The following is a 15,290-nucleotide window of genomic DNA, read 5'->3' as shown; positions in this document are numbered from 1 at the left end:
AGATAGTATCGAAGATGTTCCGTATACAAATAATATTATGGTATCAAATGAATGCATGAATGACCCATCACTAATTAAGGGATTCTGGAACGGAACACGTGCGATCGCTGCACGCGAAATTAAAACTATCAGAATGGACAGCCGGTTTTATGCACTCAATATCAGAAGATATCAGCAGCGGGCACAAGTAGAGACGCCCGACACAATATATTGGGAAAGGCTAGAGGTAATGTAGTCGAGACTACGGAGACAAACCTTTCCAATCCACAGAACCAACAAGTGTAATTTTGATTGTATTGTAGAAACCAGAGTTCCTCAAGGAGTGCAACACAATCGACTATTTAGACTTCAGCCCCAGCGAGCCGGATAACTTTGTCGTGACGTGCTCGGTGCGCGTTCAAATCTACAATTTGGTCACCAAGCTGGTGGTGAAGAACCTATCAAGGTTCCAGAAGACCGCCTATGGTGCGACGTTTCGTCAAGATGGCCGGCTATTGGCGGCCGGTGACGAAGAAGGCCATGTGAAGCTCTTCGACACCACCAGTCGGAACATCCTGCGAATTTTTAAGGGACATAAGGCGCCTGTGCATCGAACCTTCTTCACCAACGACAAACTGCAACTGACTAGCTTCTGCGACGACAAGTCGGTGCGCCTGTGGGACGTGTCCAACGAAAAGGTGGTGAAGACCTACAACGATGCTCACACGGACTACATTCGTGCTGGGGCCATGCATCCGGTGGCGGGCAACATGTTCGTCTCCGGCGGCTACGATGGTAAAATTAATCTGTACGACACGCGCGCAGAGAACGCCATCCAGCGTACCCTGAACCATGGCAGCCCGGTGGAGTCGCTTCTCTTCATGCCAAACGGATCCATATTCATCAGCGCTGGCGGCAACCAGGTGCGTGTCTGGGACCTCATCAGCGGCTGCCGGCTGCTCACGATGATGTCGCAACACCACAAGACCGTGACCTGCCTGCGCCTGGGCACTGACGGGCGCCGTCTGTTCTCCGGCGGGCTGGATCGTCATGTTAAGATCTACGACACCACCACCTACAAGACCGTCCACACGCTTACCTATCCCAATGCCGTGGTGAGTCTGGCCGTGGCCGGCGCAGATCAGGCGGTGGTGGCCGGCATGGTGGATGGTCTCATCTCGATCAAGCGCATGATCGTCGAAAACAAACCGAGTCACCTGAACAAGATCCGGGTGAGTCATGCCGCTAAGGAAAGGAAAAAGCTCGTCAAGAAGCTGATACGACCGGATACCTCGCAAGTGGTGGACCACACAATCAAAGACAGGGTCAAGAGCACAAAACTACAGACCTTTGACGTTCATCTCCGCAAGTTCAACTTCAAAAAGGCCCTGGACGAGGTTCTTGTACCTCGTCAGGTGGAAAAGCACCCAGAAAACACTGTGGCCGTCATCACAGAGCTGCTTCAACGCCGGGCCCTGGACAAAGCACTCACCGAACGGACTGACGCAGTTCTCATCCAGTTTATCGATTTCCTCTGCACACACATGGGCGAAATCCGTTTTATGCGTCCGCTCATGAATGCCGCCAATACCGTCCTCGATGTATTCGAGGGCAGTTGTGTGTCGTACAGTCTTAAGGTTATGGAAGCGCTGCAACGATTGTCTACCGCTGTCCAGGCGGAAATCGCCCTCACTGTCGAGATGCTCCAGCTGAAGGGAGCCATGGACACGATCATTGGCGTCTCCCTGAACGACAGCGACAGGCCGAAGACGCGAATAGCCGCACCAAGGGAAGCCAGGATGCAACCGTCCGCGCGCGCCGAGAAGTACGTGATCTATGTCGATTGACAGCGTGAAGAAAGGGAAATGCAGAGAACAACTTAGCCTTTGAGTGCCTCTGCTTCTCCAGTTGGAGACGGGGATCATAGGGGACCGACCATTGGTTTGACAATGGTTGATGGATCATCCAGTGGAGGTGGAGTCCACGTTCCACGCTTAGACATTTAAGGAATAATTATTAAGTTTAAAGTGAAAGAAGCCCAGATTATATTGTGTTTTGTTTTTTATTAAATACATACTTAAAATGAACAATTCATGTTGTTTGCCAATTGCCGATTCGTAATGTACAATTCAATTTTGTACGCCGTCGTGGGAATAATAAAAAATCAGAGTTATAATGGAGGAGGCAACCAAACTGCTCAGCCCTCGATTTAACTTTGCGTTTATTAATATTCTGCGATTACTATACGATTCTACTTCGTTTACTTTCTCTGCTGGTTGCTGGTGGCTCCTTCTCCCATCGAATGAATCTACATATGCATGTACATGTACATGTTAGCTTTACTCGTATCTAAATGTATATTTAGATTAACTGTAGGTTTACTTTATTTTATTTTATTTTATGGTACGATTATTTGGAAAGACGAATTTACACTTGAAGTTGCGACGCATCATAGTTCTGTTGTTGTTTTACGTTTTAGCTTACACTTAGTACATGTAAATATATATATATATTTGTATATTTATATGTATATTTATGTATGTGTGTGTGTGTGTTTTTTTTTTATAGGTATATGTATATATATATATATATCTATCGCGCTAGATCTGTGCCTTACTTCTCAATGCTGCTCGCACCGATCGCCGCCAGCCAGTAGAGAGAATTTTATATGATTACACAAAATTTGTTAAACTAAATAAGATTACAATCAGGACATACGACTTAACTAGTTACAAATATGATGGGCGAGTGGGGGAGGATCAGTGTTTGTTTGTTTCTGGTTATTTTTGTGGCTCCACAATTGTGTATGTGTATGTATGTGTGTGTGTGTGTGTGTGTGGGTGGAAGAAATGAGTGTAAGCGGAAATGAAAATCGAGGAGCCACTGCATTTACAATTAAATTACAAATTACATTCATATACATAACAGATACATATTGCCTTTGCATGTATGTTGCACTCTGTTCCTCCTGCGTTCCGCCTGTTCTTCCAACACTCTATACAAGACACACCATCATGATGATAGAGAGATTGGCATGGATTCGGGGCTAGGCAAGGACTGGGACCAAAGGATTCCTTGCGCCGTCGCTGCTACTTTTGCTGAAGTTGCGTCCGATTTTTGGCTCACCGCTTACACAGATCCATTTATACCCGTGTTCACTCACACATGACATATACACATGGATGTGGATGGGTGGGTGCACTTGAAACACAAAAGTCCACAGACACGTATCAAATTATATAGGCAGTTGGATATAAATATAAGATTTGCTATACATAAAGAAAATACACATAATTGTTTGGAGACTTCCGTCCGTCTGTTTATCTTAGGGCTCATCTAATCAACAACTGATCAAAAACTGTGTGTGCCAGAAAAAGGGGAGGGGGGCAAAAGATGTGTGTGCTGATGCTGTTTTTTGTGGTCGTGGTGCTGGTGGTGGTAATGGTGTGTAGATGCGAGTCCGGACTAAACTGAACCGCCTTAGCCATCCTCCTTGGGCGGTGTGAACCAACCTGCACATGGTCGGAATGGAATTGTTTTAATTGTGACTCTTCCCAAGCAGCCAAGCAAGCAATTTTCTTACCATTCTTCTCGTGTATCTGCACAAGGGACTTGAAGCTTTGCTGGGCTCTTGCCAGGCTGTACTGGCCTTGGGTCAGTGCCTGTTCATGATGAGACTAAAAGGATTATTTCATTATCTCCTGGCGAAAGACAACATACTGCCTACCTTAGTGGCCCCAAACTGTATCCGCGCCTTGCCCTTGACGAGGGTGGCGGCTATCTGCATGATCACCGCCTCGACAGTGTAGGCTGAGCTCCATCCCTGTTTGGTCAGCAGCTCCATGCAAATGGCGCCGCCGATGAGCACATATCCACCTGCATATTAAAAAAAATCGAATTGTAGTTCTTCTGTGGCCCCTAAACTGTGAAATTGATTGAACCTGAGATGATTGGGTGCACGACGCGGACAAAGGGTGGCTCAAAGGGATAGGTCTCCTTGAAAAGGATGTTGAGGAGTATGCTGTCCTTGCCCTCCTTCTCCTTGAGCATTAGTAGATCACTGTGCAGCGGACTGTCGGGGTCCACAGACTTGAGGCGGATGTTCCACTCGTAGATCGAGTCATTCACCAGCTCAATCAAATACATGTTCTTCTTGAAGGCGTCCGATCGATAAATATCACGTAGTTCCTTCATTAGGCGATCGGTTGCCTGTACGGAACCCGAAACGGAACCCTGAATCATAGCAGATCAAAAGGGGAAAACAGTGAGTATGTCTAATCAGTGCCACAATCAAGCAGCAGCACACCAGCCCAACGCCAACGGCAACCTACTTTTAAATAGTCTTGTCTTTGACTTTGACGCAGTCTTTCGAGGGTCGCTAAGTGCTCCACTTCCATGTCATCTTTCTGCAATGATCCGAATACTGATTAGAATCTGCTCTGTCCTGCTCTGGGAGCAACTGAGCTTCGCCGCGCACCTTATTTGTACTCCGTACATCATCCATTTCCAATGGCAAATCTTCGTCGCCCTCGCTCTCCTGTTCGCTCTCGCCGATGGGATCCTCGATCTCGTCCTGATCGGAGTCGGTCTCCTCGTTGCCCCCATGCGACCCCATTTTCCTCTGTTCGCAGCGCAGCGGGGAAGCCGATGGCGGTGGCGTTTGCAATGGCAACGTTAAATTGTCTACATCGGGTGGCAGTGGAACGTTGTGTAATCGGCACAGCTCGCGCAGCAATATGCCAACCTGCAACATATCGATTTGGGGGAATGGGGGAATTATGAATGTTTATGAATGTTCCTATTCCTGGCGGGGCGGGACACCTTTACCTGATTGATCACGTGATTATCACGACCATTTGTATTGCTAAGTATTTGAACAGCATTGGTGACGCTCGTCTCCTCGCTCTCGGCAAACCACACTGGCGGCGATGATGGATACGTTTCCTGTGGTTGGATGGGGATATATATCAATGATATTATTTATCTACATATATATCGCATTTGAATCTACATGAGTGTGGGGTATGATGTGGGGGTATGGGGAACACTGATGTTGTTGCTTGGGGTGGGTCAAGGCCTCCCCATTGCATGTTTGTTCAACTCGCGCTCTCTCTCTCTCTCTCTCCAGGTGGAATCGTGAATAAGCAATCGTCATGCCAAACGTTGCCAAAAAGAGAGACAGATAGAGAGGAGAGAGAGAGAGAGGAAGAAATAACGAGAACAAACAAGAAAGGGAAATAGCAGCCAGAACAAAATTATAACCTTTAATTAGATCGTTGAACCAAGCCGAGAGCACTGCACAGACAACACAGGCAAAAGTCTGGGGGCGCAGGGGAACGCTCGGAGAGCGCCGATCGGGTGCAATGAATCATAACTTATGAAGGTATCGTGGGCCGTCGATGAGCACTGGAGAGAGCATGCCAGCCACTCTTTACTCCTGCGGCAAAGGCAAGGACTGGCCCAAAGAGGAAACAGCCGATAGAGCGAGACAGGATATGGATATGGAGCGGATGGTCAGAGGGCAACGACTATTTTCTATCCCGCTCGCTCTTTCACTGGTCAGCGTGGGAATAAAGGAATAAGCACACCCACGCAGAAATGTACATACATATTTATGTATGTATATGTGTAAGCATACAAAAACCAAGAAAAGACAAGAAGAAAGATATCAACGCGAATCGATAAAGAAACGCGCCGGAAGAAGAGAGAAGACGACCCGACCCCAGCATTGGCAGTCTAGACGGATGTATGGAGAGAGGATAGAGTTCCTGGGAACGGAGATAGCATATTGATTGAATGTGTCGATGCCAATTATTGTAGTTTGTACATATGTACATATGTATGTTACAGATCACTTTCTTTTTAGACAGGCTGCTTGTTTTTCTCCCGCTATCAATCATTGACGAGATTCTCAATTTATTGTCAGACATTGAGAAATTTCAGGGATGCCTACAATTTGATTGCAGTTAAATATTTATGTACATACGAGTATGTGTGTTTCATGTTCATTTATTTGAAGTGTTTGTGTTTCCAAATGTGTCAAATTGATCCACGCTTTAAGCGTAGACGTTATTGGTTTGCTTACAGGCCGTTCAAAATAAATCAGCTCTCAAATTGGCCCAAAACTGCTATCGATTCTTCTATCAAGATTTTGGTGTCGAATTTCTATCAATACGAGGAGAGAGTATCAGTAAAATATTATTTCCATTACCATTGATCAACAATCATGATAAATACTTGATCAACAGGACAACTTGATCAGAGATCAAATCTACTACCAATATCGATAAGTACTGCGCTAATTATACCACCACGGTGGATACTATGTAGAAATTTGTCACCAGAAATCGTAGCAAACCAAAGGATATATTCCGGATAAAACAATGTTAGGCTGATAAGTACAGAAGAGATCTTTCTGGTATTCGGTTTTCAGTGAACCATAAGGAGAACCTTTCGGACAAAACTTTAGTGGCTGATGAGTGGTGAAGTACCCTCCAGCGTCTGTAGAGTTATCTTCTGTGCGTAGTAGGTTTCTCCACTGTGTGCCGTTCTACCCCATAGACACTGAGAGCGGACTATAGAATGTGATATATACACACAATATGGAGTGTACATGGAAGAGTACACAAAAGATCCAAGCTTGGATAAGCGCACCATTGGGCAATGGAATGTAAGTAGAAAACCGGACAATAAGAGACTCACACCATAGTCTAGCCAGGGGCCAGTCGTTCCGTAGGACTAGGGTGAAAGATACGGCTACCAATCTACGATACAGATAAGTGGGTCGACCCCGCGGCGGAGGAGTGCGTAAGGAATTGCGATGATGATGATGATGGGATGATAAGAAGGGTGTTTCAAAGAGTTGAACTTACCGTTATATTCGCATGGATGTCGTAACGCTTTCCGTTCTTATCGATGAACCTGCACAAGAGCTCGTCGACGCTGGAGTTGAGTATCTGAAAGCGTTCGTGATTCTTCGGGAAGATCTTCTCCAGAGTTTTGATTTCCTGCTTTAAGGTGTTAAGGCACGCCATATTGGCGGGCAAGGCAATTGGTCTAGTCTGATTTGGTCCGATGGTGCTGCTGTGGGCTGTCTGTAGTTTCTGCTCGCTCCCACAATGGAGGAGCTGCTGTCCCCCAGGTACGGGTATGGACGCGGAATCAACGATGACAGCAGCACACAACGCACACTACAATGGAAGACAACAACGAAAGAAAGCCAAAAGTCGCAGTCGCATTCGCAGAAGCAGTCGTTGACGCAGATAGTTGTATTTTTTACTTGCTGTCGTAGCAGAAATTATTGTTTGTGGCCCGGCTACTCGACTCCCTTGCTCCTCACCTTACTTATCTCACCGCACCACACCACACCAAACAACACCGTTCGAGTTCAGCCTTCTGCTGGTTCTCCTCCTTCTCTCATACACAACTGCCGCTGCTCTCGCCGTTTTTCGTCGTCTGTGTCGCTTTCGCCCTGTGTGCGATGAGGCTGCGGATGGTCGGCGATAGATGGCGTTTCGGCGCTGGCGCTGGTTCCTACTAAATTACAACAACAATGGTGACAGCTCTGTTCGTTGTTTTTTTCTTAGTTTTTTAAACTCTTTATTGCTGTAATTGCTGCAGTGTTGTTTTGTTATCGTTCGGAGGTAGATTATAGCAGTTGTTTGCTGGTTGCTGGTTCGTCTCCGTCTCCTTAACAGTCGCTGTCCTGCTCCACTTTTGTTTACTCCTCTCCGGCCTCTGCACCACTGTACGCTTCGGCACTCACACTGATGCTGCGGCTACTTCTTCTTCCTCTCCTGCGGCGCACAGCATGCGCTCTTGTGTGTGTGTGTGCGTCTCTCTTCTTTTGGCGTTCAGTTTTTTGCACTTTGATTTTGCTGCTTCCTTGCGGCTCGCCTTTCGTTACACAGCTTTGACTTTGACCAATGTCCTGGTCCCGGCTTCAATTCGAACTCTGCGCGTTTCTTAGGTATAAGTAAAATAAGACAGAGAAATAGATAGAGAGAGAGTGAGATGGGTAAGCACGTGTTTCACTCTAGCTAATAGTTTCTATCGCTTCAGTTTTAATTTCTGTAATAACAAAAACAACAGTTGCGTACACCCAAGCACACGCACACAAACACACATACACTTGTCATTGCACTGGACTCTCGCACATAAACACACAGTACCATGGTGTTACCTCTTTCTCTTTCGCACATTAAGCAGGCCTAACCTACGCAATGATCGAGCAGAAAGTTAAAAAAAAAACTGAACTTATAAACAATCAAACAAATTGTGCCAGAAAAAAATGTTGCTCTCGCTGGAGTCTTTCTTTCTCTGACTTTTTCTTTGATATTGTAACTACATTCATATGAATGTATGTATGTGCATACATATGTACATATGTAAATACAGAGATAATTTTTTGGCTGCGGACCGAATCCAAACTTCGTTTCAGACAAAATCGCAATTGTTACAGGAAAAATAAACTTTGAAAATGCCCGACGAAAGCTCAAAGCCACGACAGTCTGATGGGATAGAAAAATGATGGCGAAAGAAAATCCGTCCCAAAGAGGAATTGAAAGTCTGGCAGCCAGTTCGGTCTCAGCCCCGCCACTGTGGTCACACACACACACACACACACCCACAAACAAGCAAACATACATATCTCGCAGACTGTCAAAATCTCTTCGAGGCTCCACTGTGCGCTTGCGGCAGCTGAGAAGCCAGCTGCTGTCGTGCCGTATCATGCATAACCTTTTTTCCATTGGTTTTCAACATTGCATACACACACACACGCACAGATGGGTACACTCAATTTGTAAATAGCCTTTAATTATTTATCAATATTATGTCTCTGATGCACTCCAAAACTAGCTTTTGCCAAATGCCCCCACTCCCATCAATCCCATCCACTCCGCAGACAACGAGAGAGATGGAAAAGCACAGAACTCCTTTGTTTGCGTTTTATTGGCATTCTCTTGCATCCGCAAGAACACGGCGTAGCAGCAGACACACAAAAAGAAACAGTAACTCCTTTCACGCACCCCGAGAGTTTAGCACAACCAGTTCGAGTAATTTCCAAAACGCCCAGAGTATTACAACGGGCCAAAAATATGTAACTAAAGCCCACTAGCACAGGCCAAGAAAAATTGTACAAAAAAAAGAAAAAACAAAATAATTCACGCACACACCAACAAAATGTATTATACGAAGTTCCACGCACGTCCGCCCGCTTTACCTTTGCACCACCCCGACAACAAGACGACCTGATCATAGAGATGTGCTATCGCACCAGCCAGTCACACACGGCCCCAAAATTCTGCCACTTCCCCCATCGATTCATATGCCACTATCGATTGTTTTACGAAAGCAGCCCAGCAACCTCAGCTAATTGGAATACATTTACCTGTGTTTAATCGGGAAACACTTATGTAGTATATATGCATGTAGGCTTAAAATTCAGCTAGATTGCACAAATATATTCGTAAATTATGTGGTGATATTACGTGGAGGCTGTAGTTAGCAGCTGTGGACTCCTGCGCTCGGGTGATACGGATTTCTTGTTGTTATTATTTACTTGGCATGTTAGTGTTTTTGGTTCTAGCTTTTGTCAATTATTCGTTGATTGGGTGTTTGATATTGCACTTTGTATAACGATATCGTCTGCCATATGTGTAAGTATTTTGGCACAACTGCAATTTCTCGGAATTGTAATTTCCTCCGCGGACGTTTGCTTATTGAGATGTGTAATAACTAGGGCTGCACTGCCACTATCGATAGTTCGCAGCAATTTATCGCTGAAATTTCTCCGCGGGACGTCGGACTAGGGATGCAGCGTCACTTTTTAGTGACAAAATCACTTTTGCAGCTCGCAGAAATTGTATGGTGTGGCCAGGCGCAACGTGAATCATTGTGGAAATATTCAAACGTTTATTTAGGGTAGGGAACCAATATATGTACATATTATTTTCCTTCATGTAACAGCTATTACGGTACGGGCAATTGCATCTATAAAATACACTGAAAGGAGAGGATATCGAAGAAAATAAAAGAACGAATACAAAGTACTACTTCGGTTTCAGATTTATTATTTTTGAGCTTGTGTCCTAGTTGTGTCGCCTCTTGTTTATCCCATCCCCTACATACCACCTTCTACTTTCCCGTCCCATTCGTCTACTCCTTGGGATAGATAACGTACATAAATACATACAGAACGAGTATAATATTCATACATGCATATATACATCTAAACATGCACATATCGCAGATCGAAAAAGGACTAGCTTAAGAGCACAACGGAATGGTTTGGAATTGGATTTCGTTTGTTACATTTTAAATTTTGTGTTTTTGTTTTGTTTTATTAGATTAGAGATAGATTAGCATAATTAAACCCCGACTTTAGCTAATTTGAATACAAAAAAACCGTAGAAATAATTCTTGCCTGGCGCGAAATGTTGTGGTCCGGAGACATGGACCGATCGGATCCCCTACCCCCCAAAAATTAGAAATGTATTAGATTTTCGAATCCCCCTGAAGTTCGCTTCCGCATCCTGTTTGCCAGTTCCTTCCGTTGACCCATTCGGTCAGCGGCGTCCCGCAGCCCCCGCCCTATGTGCATTACGAACATCCATTAATCGCCAGGTCTCTCCCAGCACTTCGCGCCCTGCCTTTATCTACCCTTGTGTCGTCGGGCTTGGTTTAGAGTTCACTGTGTGGTGTCTTGGATTCAACTGTGGGCGTGGGTGTGACCTCCGGCTCGGCGTCCTCTGGCTGCTGCCCAGAGTTCTCCTTGGTTTGCTCTCCATAACCGCTGCCTGCAGCCTCTCCCTCCTTCTTCTCCTTCTCTTTGTCAGTCTCTTTGGGTTTCTTGTCCTTGTCGGCGACCTTGGGCTTCCAGATCTTGATTTTGTTCACCAGATACTTGACCTCGCGGTCCAGCAGGCTCATCTTGGCGGTGATTTCTTTGACGGACAGGCGAATGTCGGCATTGCGTGGGAGCTTCTTTTGGGCGGCAGTCTCAGTCTTGAGCCAGGCACTGCTCTCTTCGATGGCCTTGGCGAGGGTGTCGATCTCCACTTGGGTGTACACGTCTTTCTCGGGATTGGTGTCCTTGGTGAGGTTACGGGCGGTGACCAGGAACTTCTCGGCGCCGTCGAGCATGCCCTTAAGGGCCTTGGTGGCCTCGGGCCGTTCTTCGTGCTCCCAGTGACGGGCGAGGAAGACATTCGAGAGCTTCTTGAGCTCGTGCAGCTTGTCCTCGTAGATCTCCGCCTTGGGATCCTCGAGATCCTCGTACAGCCACTCGGAGAGCCTGCTGCATTCGGCCAGGAGCTTCTCCTTTTCCTTTGCAGTAGCACAGCTCTCATAGCTATTCTCACTCAGCTTCTGCTGCACCTCGATGATGTGCGACTCGAGGGAGTTGAAGGCGGACTCGAGGCGCACACGCGCCTCCTCGATCTTGTTGATGGCCGTCAGCTTGGCCAGCGAGCTGTCGTAGGCGGGCCCGGAAAGATTGGCCACAAACAGCACATGGGTGCTGTGGGCCACGGGAGCCTTAACGGTTACCAGCTTAATGGCGCCCGGCTTCTCCTTGGCCTCGCCCTCTGGGTCAGAGTCCGCAGTCTTCTTCTCCTTCTCATTATCCTTCTGCTCAGCCTCAGCAGGCTTCTCAGTCTGGCTGTCTTCTGTCTTGGGAGTTTCACCTGCGCCAGCGCCTGCTCCTGCCGTTGCCTCCTCGGGCCCAGCCTCGTCCTTGATGTCATCGGTTGAGTCGTCCGCCGTGTCGGATTTCTTGGTGAAAAGCTTGCTGATGGTACTGCCCAGCTTGGCCAAGGTGCTGTCTTCGTCGGCGTCGTCTGGCTTCTGCTTGTCGTAGATATATTCGACGCCGGTGCAGCGGACGATGCCCGAGTCGTTGAGCTCGAAATATGCCTTAATTCCCTTGTTCTCGACCAGGTCCTTCTTCAAACTCTCCAGCAGTTCCTTGACCTGCCTGATTTCCACGCGCGTAATGTTCAAGCTGCCGATGAATGCGACCGTCTCCTGGCTGTAGCGGTCCAGGTCGCCATAGTTCACAAAGAACTCAAAGTCGTCCGAGTGCTTGTTGAAGGTGATCACCTTCTTCTGGGGATAGGGATTCATCAATCCGAACAGGACTCGCTTAACCTTCTTCGCAGAAACGCCATCTGCGGCCACGCTGTCGAAGACCACTTGGAGGGGATAGAGTACGGCGTCCTTGACGACAAACTTCTTTACCTTGAAGCCCGCGGATAGATCGGCCGCCTTGTAAACAGCCCCCATGGTGGCCGACTCGTCGGCATTAAGATTCTTGCCCAGCTCCTGCTTGATCAGAGCCTTGATGGTCTCCTGGACACGGGGCACGCGCGTGCCACCACCGAACAGAATCACTTGATGGATCAGGTCGAGGCTGAGATTGGACGAGGCAAGGGCCTGCTCTAGAGGCTTGGTGGTGCGTGGCCATAGATCCGCACAGATCTCCTCCAGCTTCTCGCGAGACACCGGCAGCTTGAAGTCAATGTCCTCCAGGAGGTTCTCAATCTGGGCATAGTGGTCGTTGTTAGCTGACAGCACATTCTTCAGCCGACCAGCCTCCTTGAAAAGCTTAGCCAGGGCTCGGGGGCTTTTGGTCACATCCGTCTTGGTCTTCTTCAGCGCATTGAACTCGGTGGCCAGATAGTCGCGCAATCGCAGCTGTATCTCCAGACCGCCCAGCGTGCGATCGAATCCCACGCCCAGCACCTGCACCACGGGATTCGTCTCCTTAGTCTGCTTGTCCTTCACCAGCTGGTAGCTCACGACAGCCGCTGACGTCTTGTAGGCACCCATGTCGTAGAACAGATAGTACTGGGCCGTCTCGTTGATCTCGCCGCGATGGAAGACCCCGTAGTTGAGGGCCACCGCCGCGTAATCGTTAATAAGCTGCAGCACCTTAAGGTTGGCCAGTTGTGCGGCGGCCAGCAAAGCCTCCCGCTCAGCCTGGCCAAAGTAGCCGGGCACAGTGAGGACACACTCGGCTATTGACTGCTGTGTCGATATTTGGGCGTACTCCTTGGCCTTGACCAACATTTGGGCGACGAGCTCTTCCACGGAGAACTCCTCGGTGTCGCTTTTCTTGAACACCACCGTATTGCGTTCCGGATCGCCGACAATGTTGTAGTAGGGGAAGCGTTTTCTGTGGTTGTCGGAAAAAAGTTCCATTAAAAAGTTTCCTCTAAGGCTGGCAATCATTCACAATCAATCCCATCGTCATTCAAGCTATCACGGCCCTTAAGCACTGACGTGGCCCAAAAGCCGCACACACGTACACACGCACACATAAGCAAAAGCAAACACAAACAGAGGCAACCACTTACCGGTAAAGGTCCACAATGGGATTATCGATGGTCTTGCCGAGTAGATCCAGCAAATAGCCGTATGCCGAAGACGGATCACGAATGCCAATGGTCTGGGCATCCTCACCAACGGTGCGAGCGCCATCGCGCAATGCGATTATGGCCGGCGTCTTGCGCTTGGACTCAGGGTTCAGAGCAATCTCCATGGGCACACCCGGCGAGACGACGCCCACCTTCATCCACTCTGTGCCCAAATCCACGGACATAACAGCAGCCGACTGGGCAGAGGGCAGATGCAGCACACCCACAAGAACGGCAACGACACACAGCATGGAAATCTGTGTGAGCGACGAGCGGCCCGGACTCGCTAGCAGCTCCATTTTTCTGCACGGAATTACAAAAATTATAAATTTATGCAGACTTAACCACATGGATGGGGAGAGCAATAACCTTTTTATTTATTTCCACCTACTTCTTGCGCTATTCTTTTACTCTTTTTCTTTTTTTTTTCTCTTTTGCAACGCAAGCAGCTGTCGGAACACCGCTCCGCTCACTCTCCCTCACACTGTTCCGATTCAATCGTATCGCTTTTTTAAAGTAGTTTTTACTTACGTGTCGGTTTTGGTTGGCCTGAGTCGTCAGACAGTAGAGTCTGTGGGATGTGTGCGTCGATTGGAAACGAATGTTTTATGTCAATTGAAGATCCGCAAAGCACATCAATAATTTAACACTTAGGCGAAAGAGTCGCGCCGACGTTCAGGTGTTGAGCGATGAAGAAGAAGAAATCGTTGACGTGTTGATGTGTGATAGAATATACCGCATGAAACTCAGAAATATACCGAATTATACCTTTCCATTTTCATAATATACCGTAAGTATACCGAGGAATATCATATTTCTCAATGTTGATATTCGATTACATATTAAAAGCTAGTTAGAAATCTCACCACTAAACATATAATTTTATCCGATTGATGAATCGATTTTCTACAAGATTGGATAATATTAATAACTACCTTTTACTGGATTCCTTAAAACTAAGGTTTAAACAGAGAAGGTCATCCAATATTTCCCTTTTTTACATGGTAACTACACGGTAACTACACATTTGCTACATAACAACAAAATTTTTATGGAGTACGAAATGTTTTATATCCTAATAACAACAAAAATATGTAGATCAAAAATCAAATTTTGGCGCAAATATGTTATGGTTGTGCAAGAAGGTAAAAATATACATAAAATCCTTAAATAAAATGCTTTAAACTGATTGTATTATTATCATACGACATTATTGTGACATTACCCCTGGGGCCATTAAGATACTGCTGGAGAAGAACTTCTAGGGTTTTCATGGTTTAAAGAAGAACTCCCACAAACTATACAAAGAAATGTTTAAAAATAATATATAACGAGAAGGAACGTGTGAGTCGCTTCTGGGGACGCGACTCTACTTACATATACCCGTACTCAGTCAGTATATACATTTTTGAGCTTATGATTTTTTAGAATTATTGAATTAAAAAAAAAAATGTTACATATTGCATTTTTTTGCTGCATCTGTTATCTACATCTACTTTGTATATTATACATCTAAAATTTAGATCCTACATATACCATTTAGATTATACATCTCCGCTAGAGGGCGCTCGCGCACTTCCCAGGGCAGAGTGTGTGCGAGCGAGAAAGAGAATGAGTAGCCTCTTGCAGGAGGAGGCTGGGGAAGCAACTGAAAATTAAATTAATTTTTTTTCTTGCTATAATTATGATCCGATCTGATTCAGATATATACCGAGGAGAAAAAAATCTAAATTAGCCCCGCTCTATTTAAACAGTTGAACACCTTGAATAAAACCGCGGAAAAACAGTTTCATAATGTTCCTGCGTACATTAAAATACTCACTGGTCGACAATGGGTTAAGCGTTCTCGGTAATGATCGGAAATCATACTCAACAATTTTGATATAATTTATT

General features: G+C 46.4%; 3 protein-coding genes across 9 annotated transcripts; 1 reads left to right on the top strand and 2 right to left on the bottom strand.

Moving 5' to 3' along the window:
- The first annotated feature begins 74 nt into the window (after positions 1-74).
- Positions 75-2,067, top strand: LOC111071829 (U3 small nucleolar RNA-associated protein 15 homolog). Its single transcript, XM_022363352.2, has 2 exons — positions 75-226; positions 303-2,067. Exons 1-2 carry the CDS (start codon positions 134-136, stop codon positions 1,824-1,826), a joined length of 1,617 nt encoding a protein of 538 aa, XP_022219044.1. The 5' UTR covers positions 75-133; the 3' UTR covers positions 1,827-2,067.
- LOC111071830 (ubiquitin-conjugating enzyme E2 Q2) lies at positions 2,028-9,699 on the bottom strand. Of its 6 annotated transcripts, none has more exons than XM_022363357.2 (10): positions 9,371-9,699; positions 7,319-7,943; positions 6,852-7,261; positions 4,807-4,923; positions 4,457-4,723; positions 4,311-4,385; positions 3,921-4,212; positions 3,707-3,855; positions 3,563-3,656; positions 2,028-3,491 (listed from the first exon to the last, which is right to left on the bottom strand). In XM_022363357.2, the coding sequence occupies exons 3-10, from the start codon at positions 7,011-7,013 to the stop codon at positions 3,460-3,462; spliced, it is 1,188 nt and encodes a 395-aa protein (XP_022219049.1). In that variant the 5' UTR covers positions 7,014-7,261; positions 7,319-7,943; positions 9,371-9,699; the 3' UTR covers positions 2,028-3,459. The 6 variants fall into 6 exon arrangements, with proteins under 6 accessions (XP_022219049.1, XP_022219050.1, XP_022219051.1 ...); XM_022363358.2 differs by having other exon boundaries at positions 6,852-7,169; XM_022363359.2 differs by having other exon boundaries at positions 3,563-3,641; positions 6,852-7,943.
- Positions 9,700-10,029: 330 nt separating this feature from the next.
- LOC111071838 (hypoxia up-regulated protein 1) lies at positions 10,030-14,100 on the bottom strand. Of its 2 annotated transcripts, none has more exons than XM_022363368.2 (3): positions 13,929-14,100; positions 13,338-13,700; positions 10,030-13,156 (listed from the first exon to the last, which is right to left on the bottom strand). In XM_022363368.2, exons 2-3 carry the CDS (start codon positions 13,694-13,696, stop codon positions 10,663-10,665), a joined length of 2,853 nt encoding a protein of 950 aa, XP_022219060.1. In that variant the 5' UTR covers positions 13,697-13,700; positions 13,929-14,100; the 3' UTR covers positions 10,030-10,662. The 2 variants fall into 2 exon arrangements, with proteins under 2 accessions (XP_022219060.1, XP_022219061.1); XM_022363369.2 differs by lacking the exon at positions 13,929-14,100 and adding an exon at positions 13,767-13,897.
- Positions 14,101-15,290: the final 1,190 nt, after the last annotated feature.

The sequence above is a fragment of the Drosophila obscura genome, unplaced genomic scaffold (assembly GCF_018151105.1).
Source record: "Drosophila obscura isolate BZ-5 IFL unplaced genomic scaffold, ASM1815110v1 contig_96, whole genome shotgun sequence".
Classification (NCBI taxonomy): domain Eukaryota; kingdom Metazoa; phylum Arthropoda; class Insecta; order Diptera; family Drosophilidae; genus Drosophila; species Drosophila obscura.
The sequence above is the reverse complement of the archived record's forward strand: the minus strand, read 5'-3'. Positions and strand labels throughout refer to the sequence as shown.

Excerpts from the sequence above, each read along its gene's own strand:
- LOC111071829 (XM_022363352.2), top strand. The coding sequence starts at position 134 with ATGGACAGCCGGTTTTATGCACTCAATATCAGAAGATATCAGCAGCGG. Across the intron at positions 227-302 it reads TATATTGGGAAAGGCTAGAG|AAACCAGAGTTCCTCAAGGA; the intron begins GTAATGTAGTCG and ends ATTGTATTGTAG.
- LOC111071830 (XM_022363357.2), bottom strand. The coding sequence starts at position 7,013 with ATGGCGTGCCTTAACACCTTAAAGCAGGAAATCAAAACTCTGGAGAAG. Across the intron at positions 4,724-4,806 it reads ATAATCACGTGATCAATCAG|GTTGGCATATTGCTGCGCGA; the intron begins GTAAAGGTGTCC and ends GATATGTTGCAG. Across the intron at positions 4,386-4,456 it reads ATGTACGGAGTACAAATAAG|AAAGATGACATGGAAGTGGA; the intron begins GTGCGCGGCGAA and ends GGATCATTGCAG.
- LOC111071838 (XM_022363368.2), bottom strand. The coding sequence starts at position 13,696 with ATGGAGCTGCTAGCGAGTCCGGGCCGCTCGTCGCTCACACAGATTTCC. Across the intron at positions 13,157-13,337 it reads CCCATTGTGGACCTTTACCG|AAAACGCTTCCCCTACTACA; the intron begins GTAAGTGGTTGC and ends CGACAACCACAG.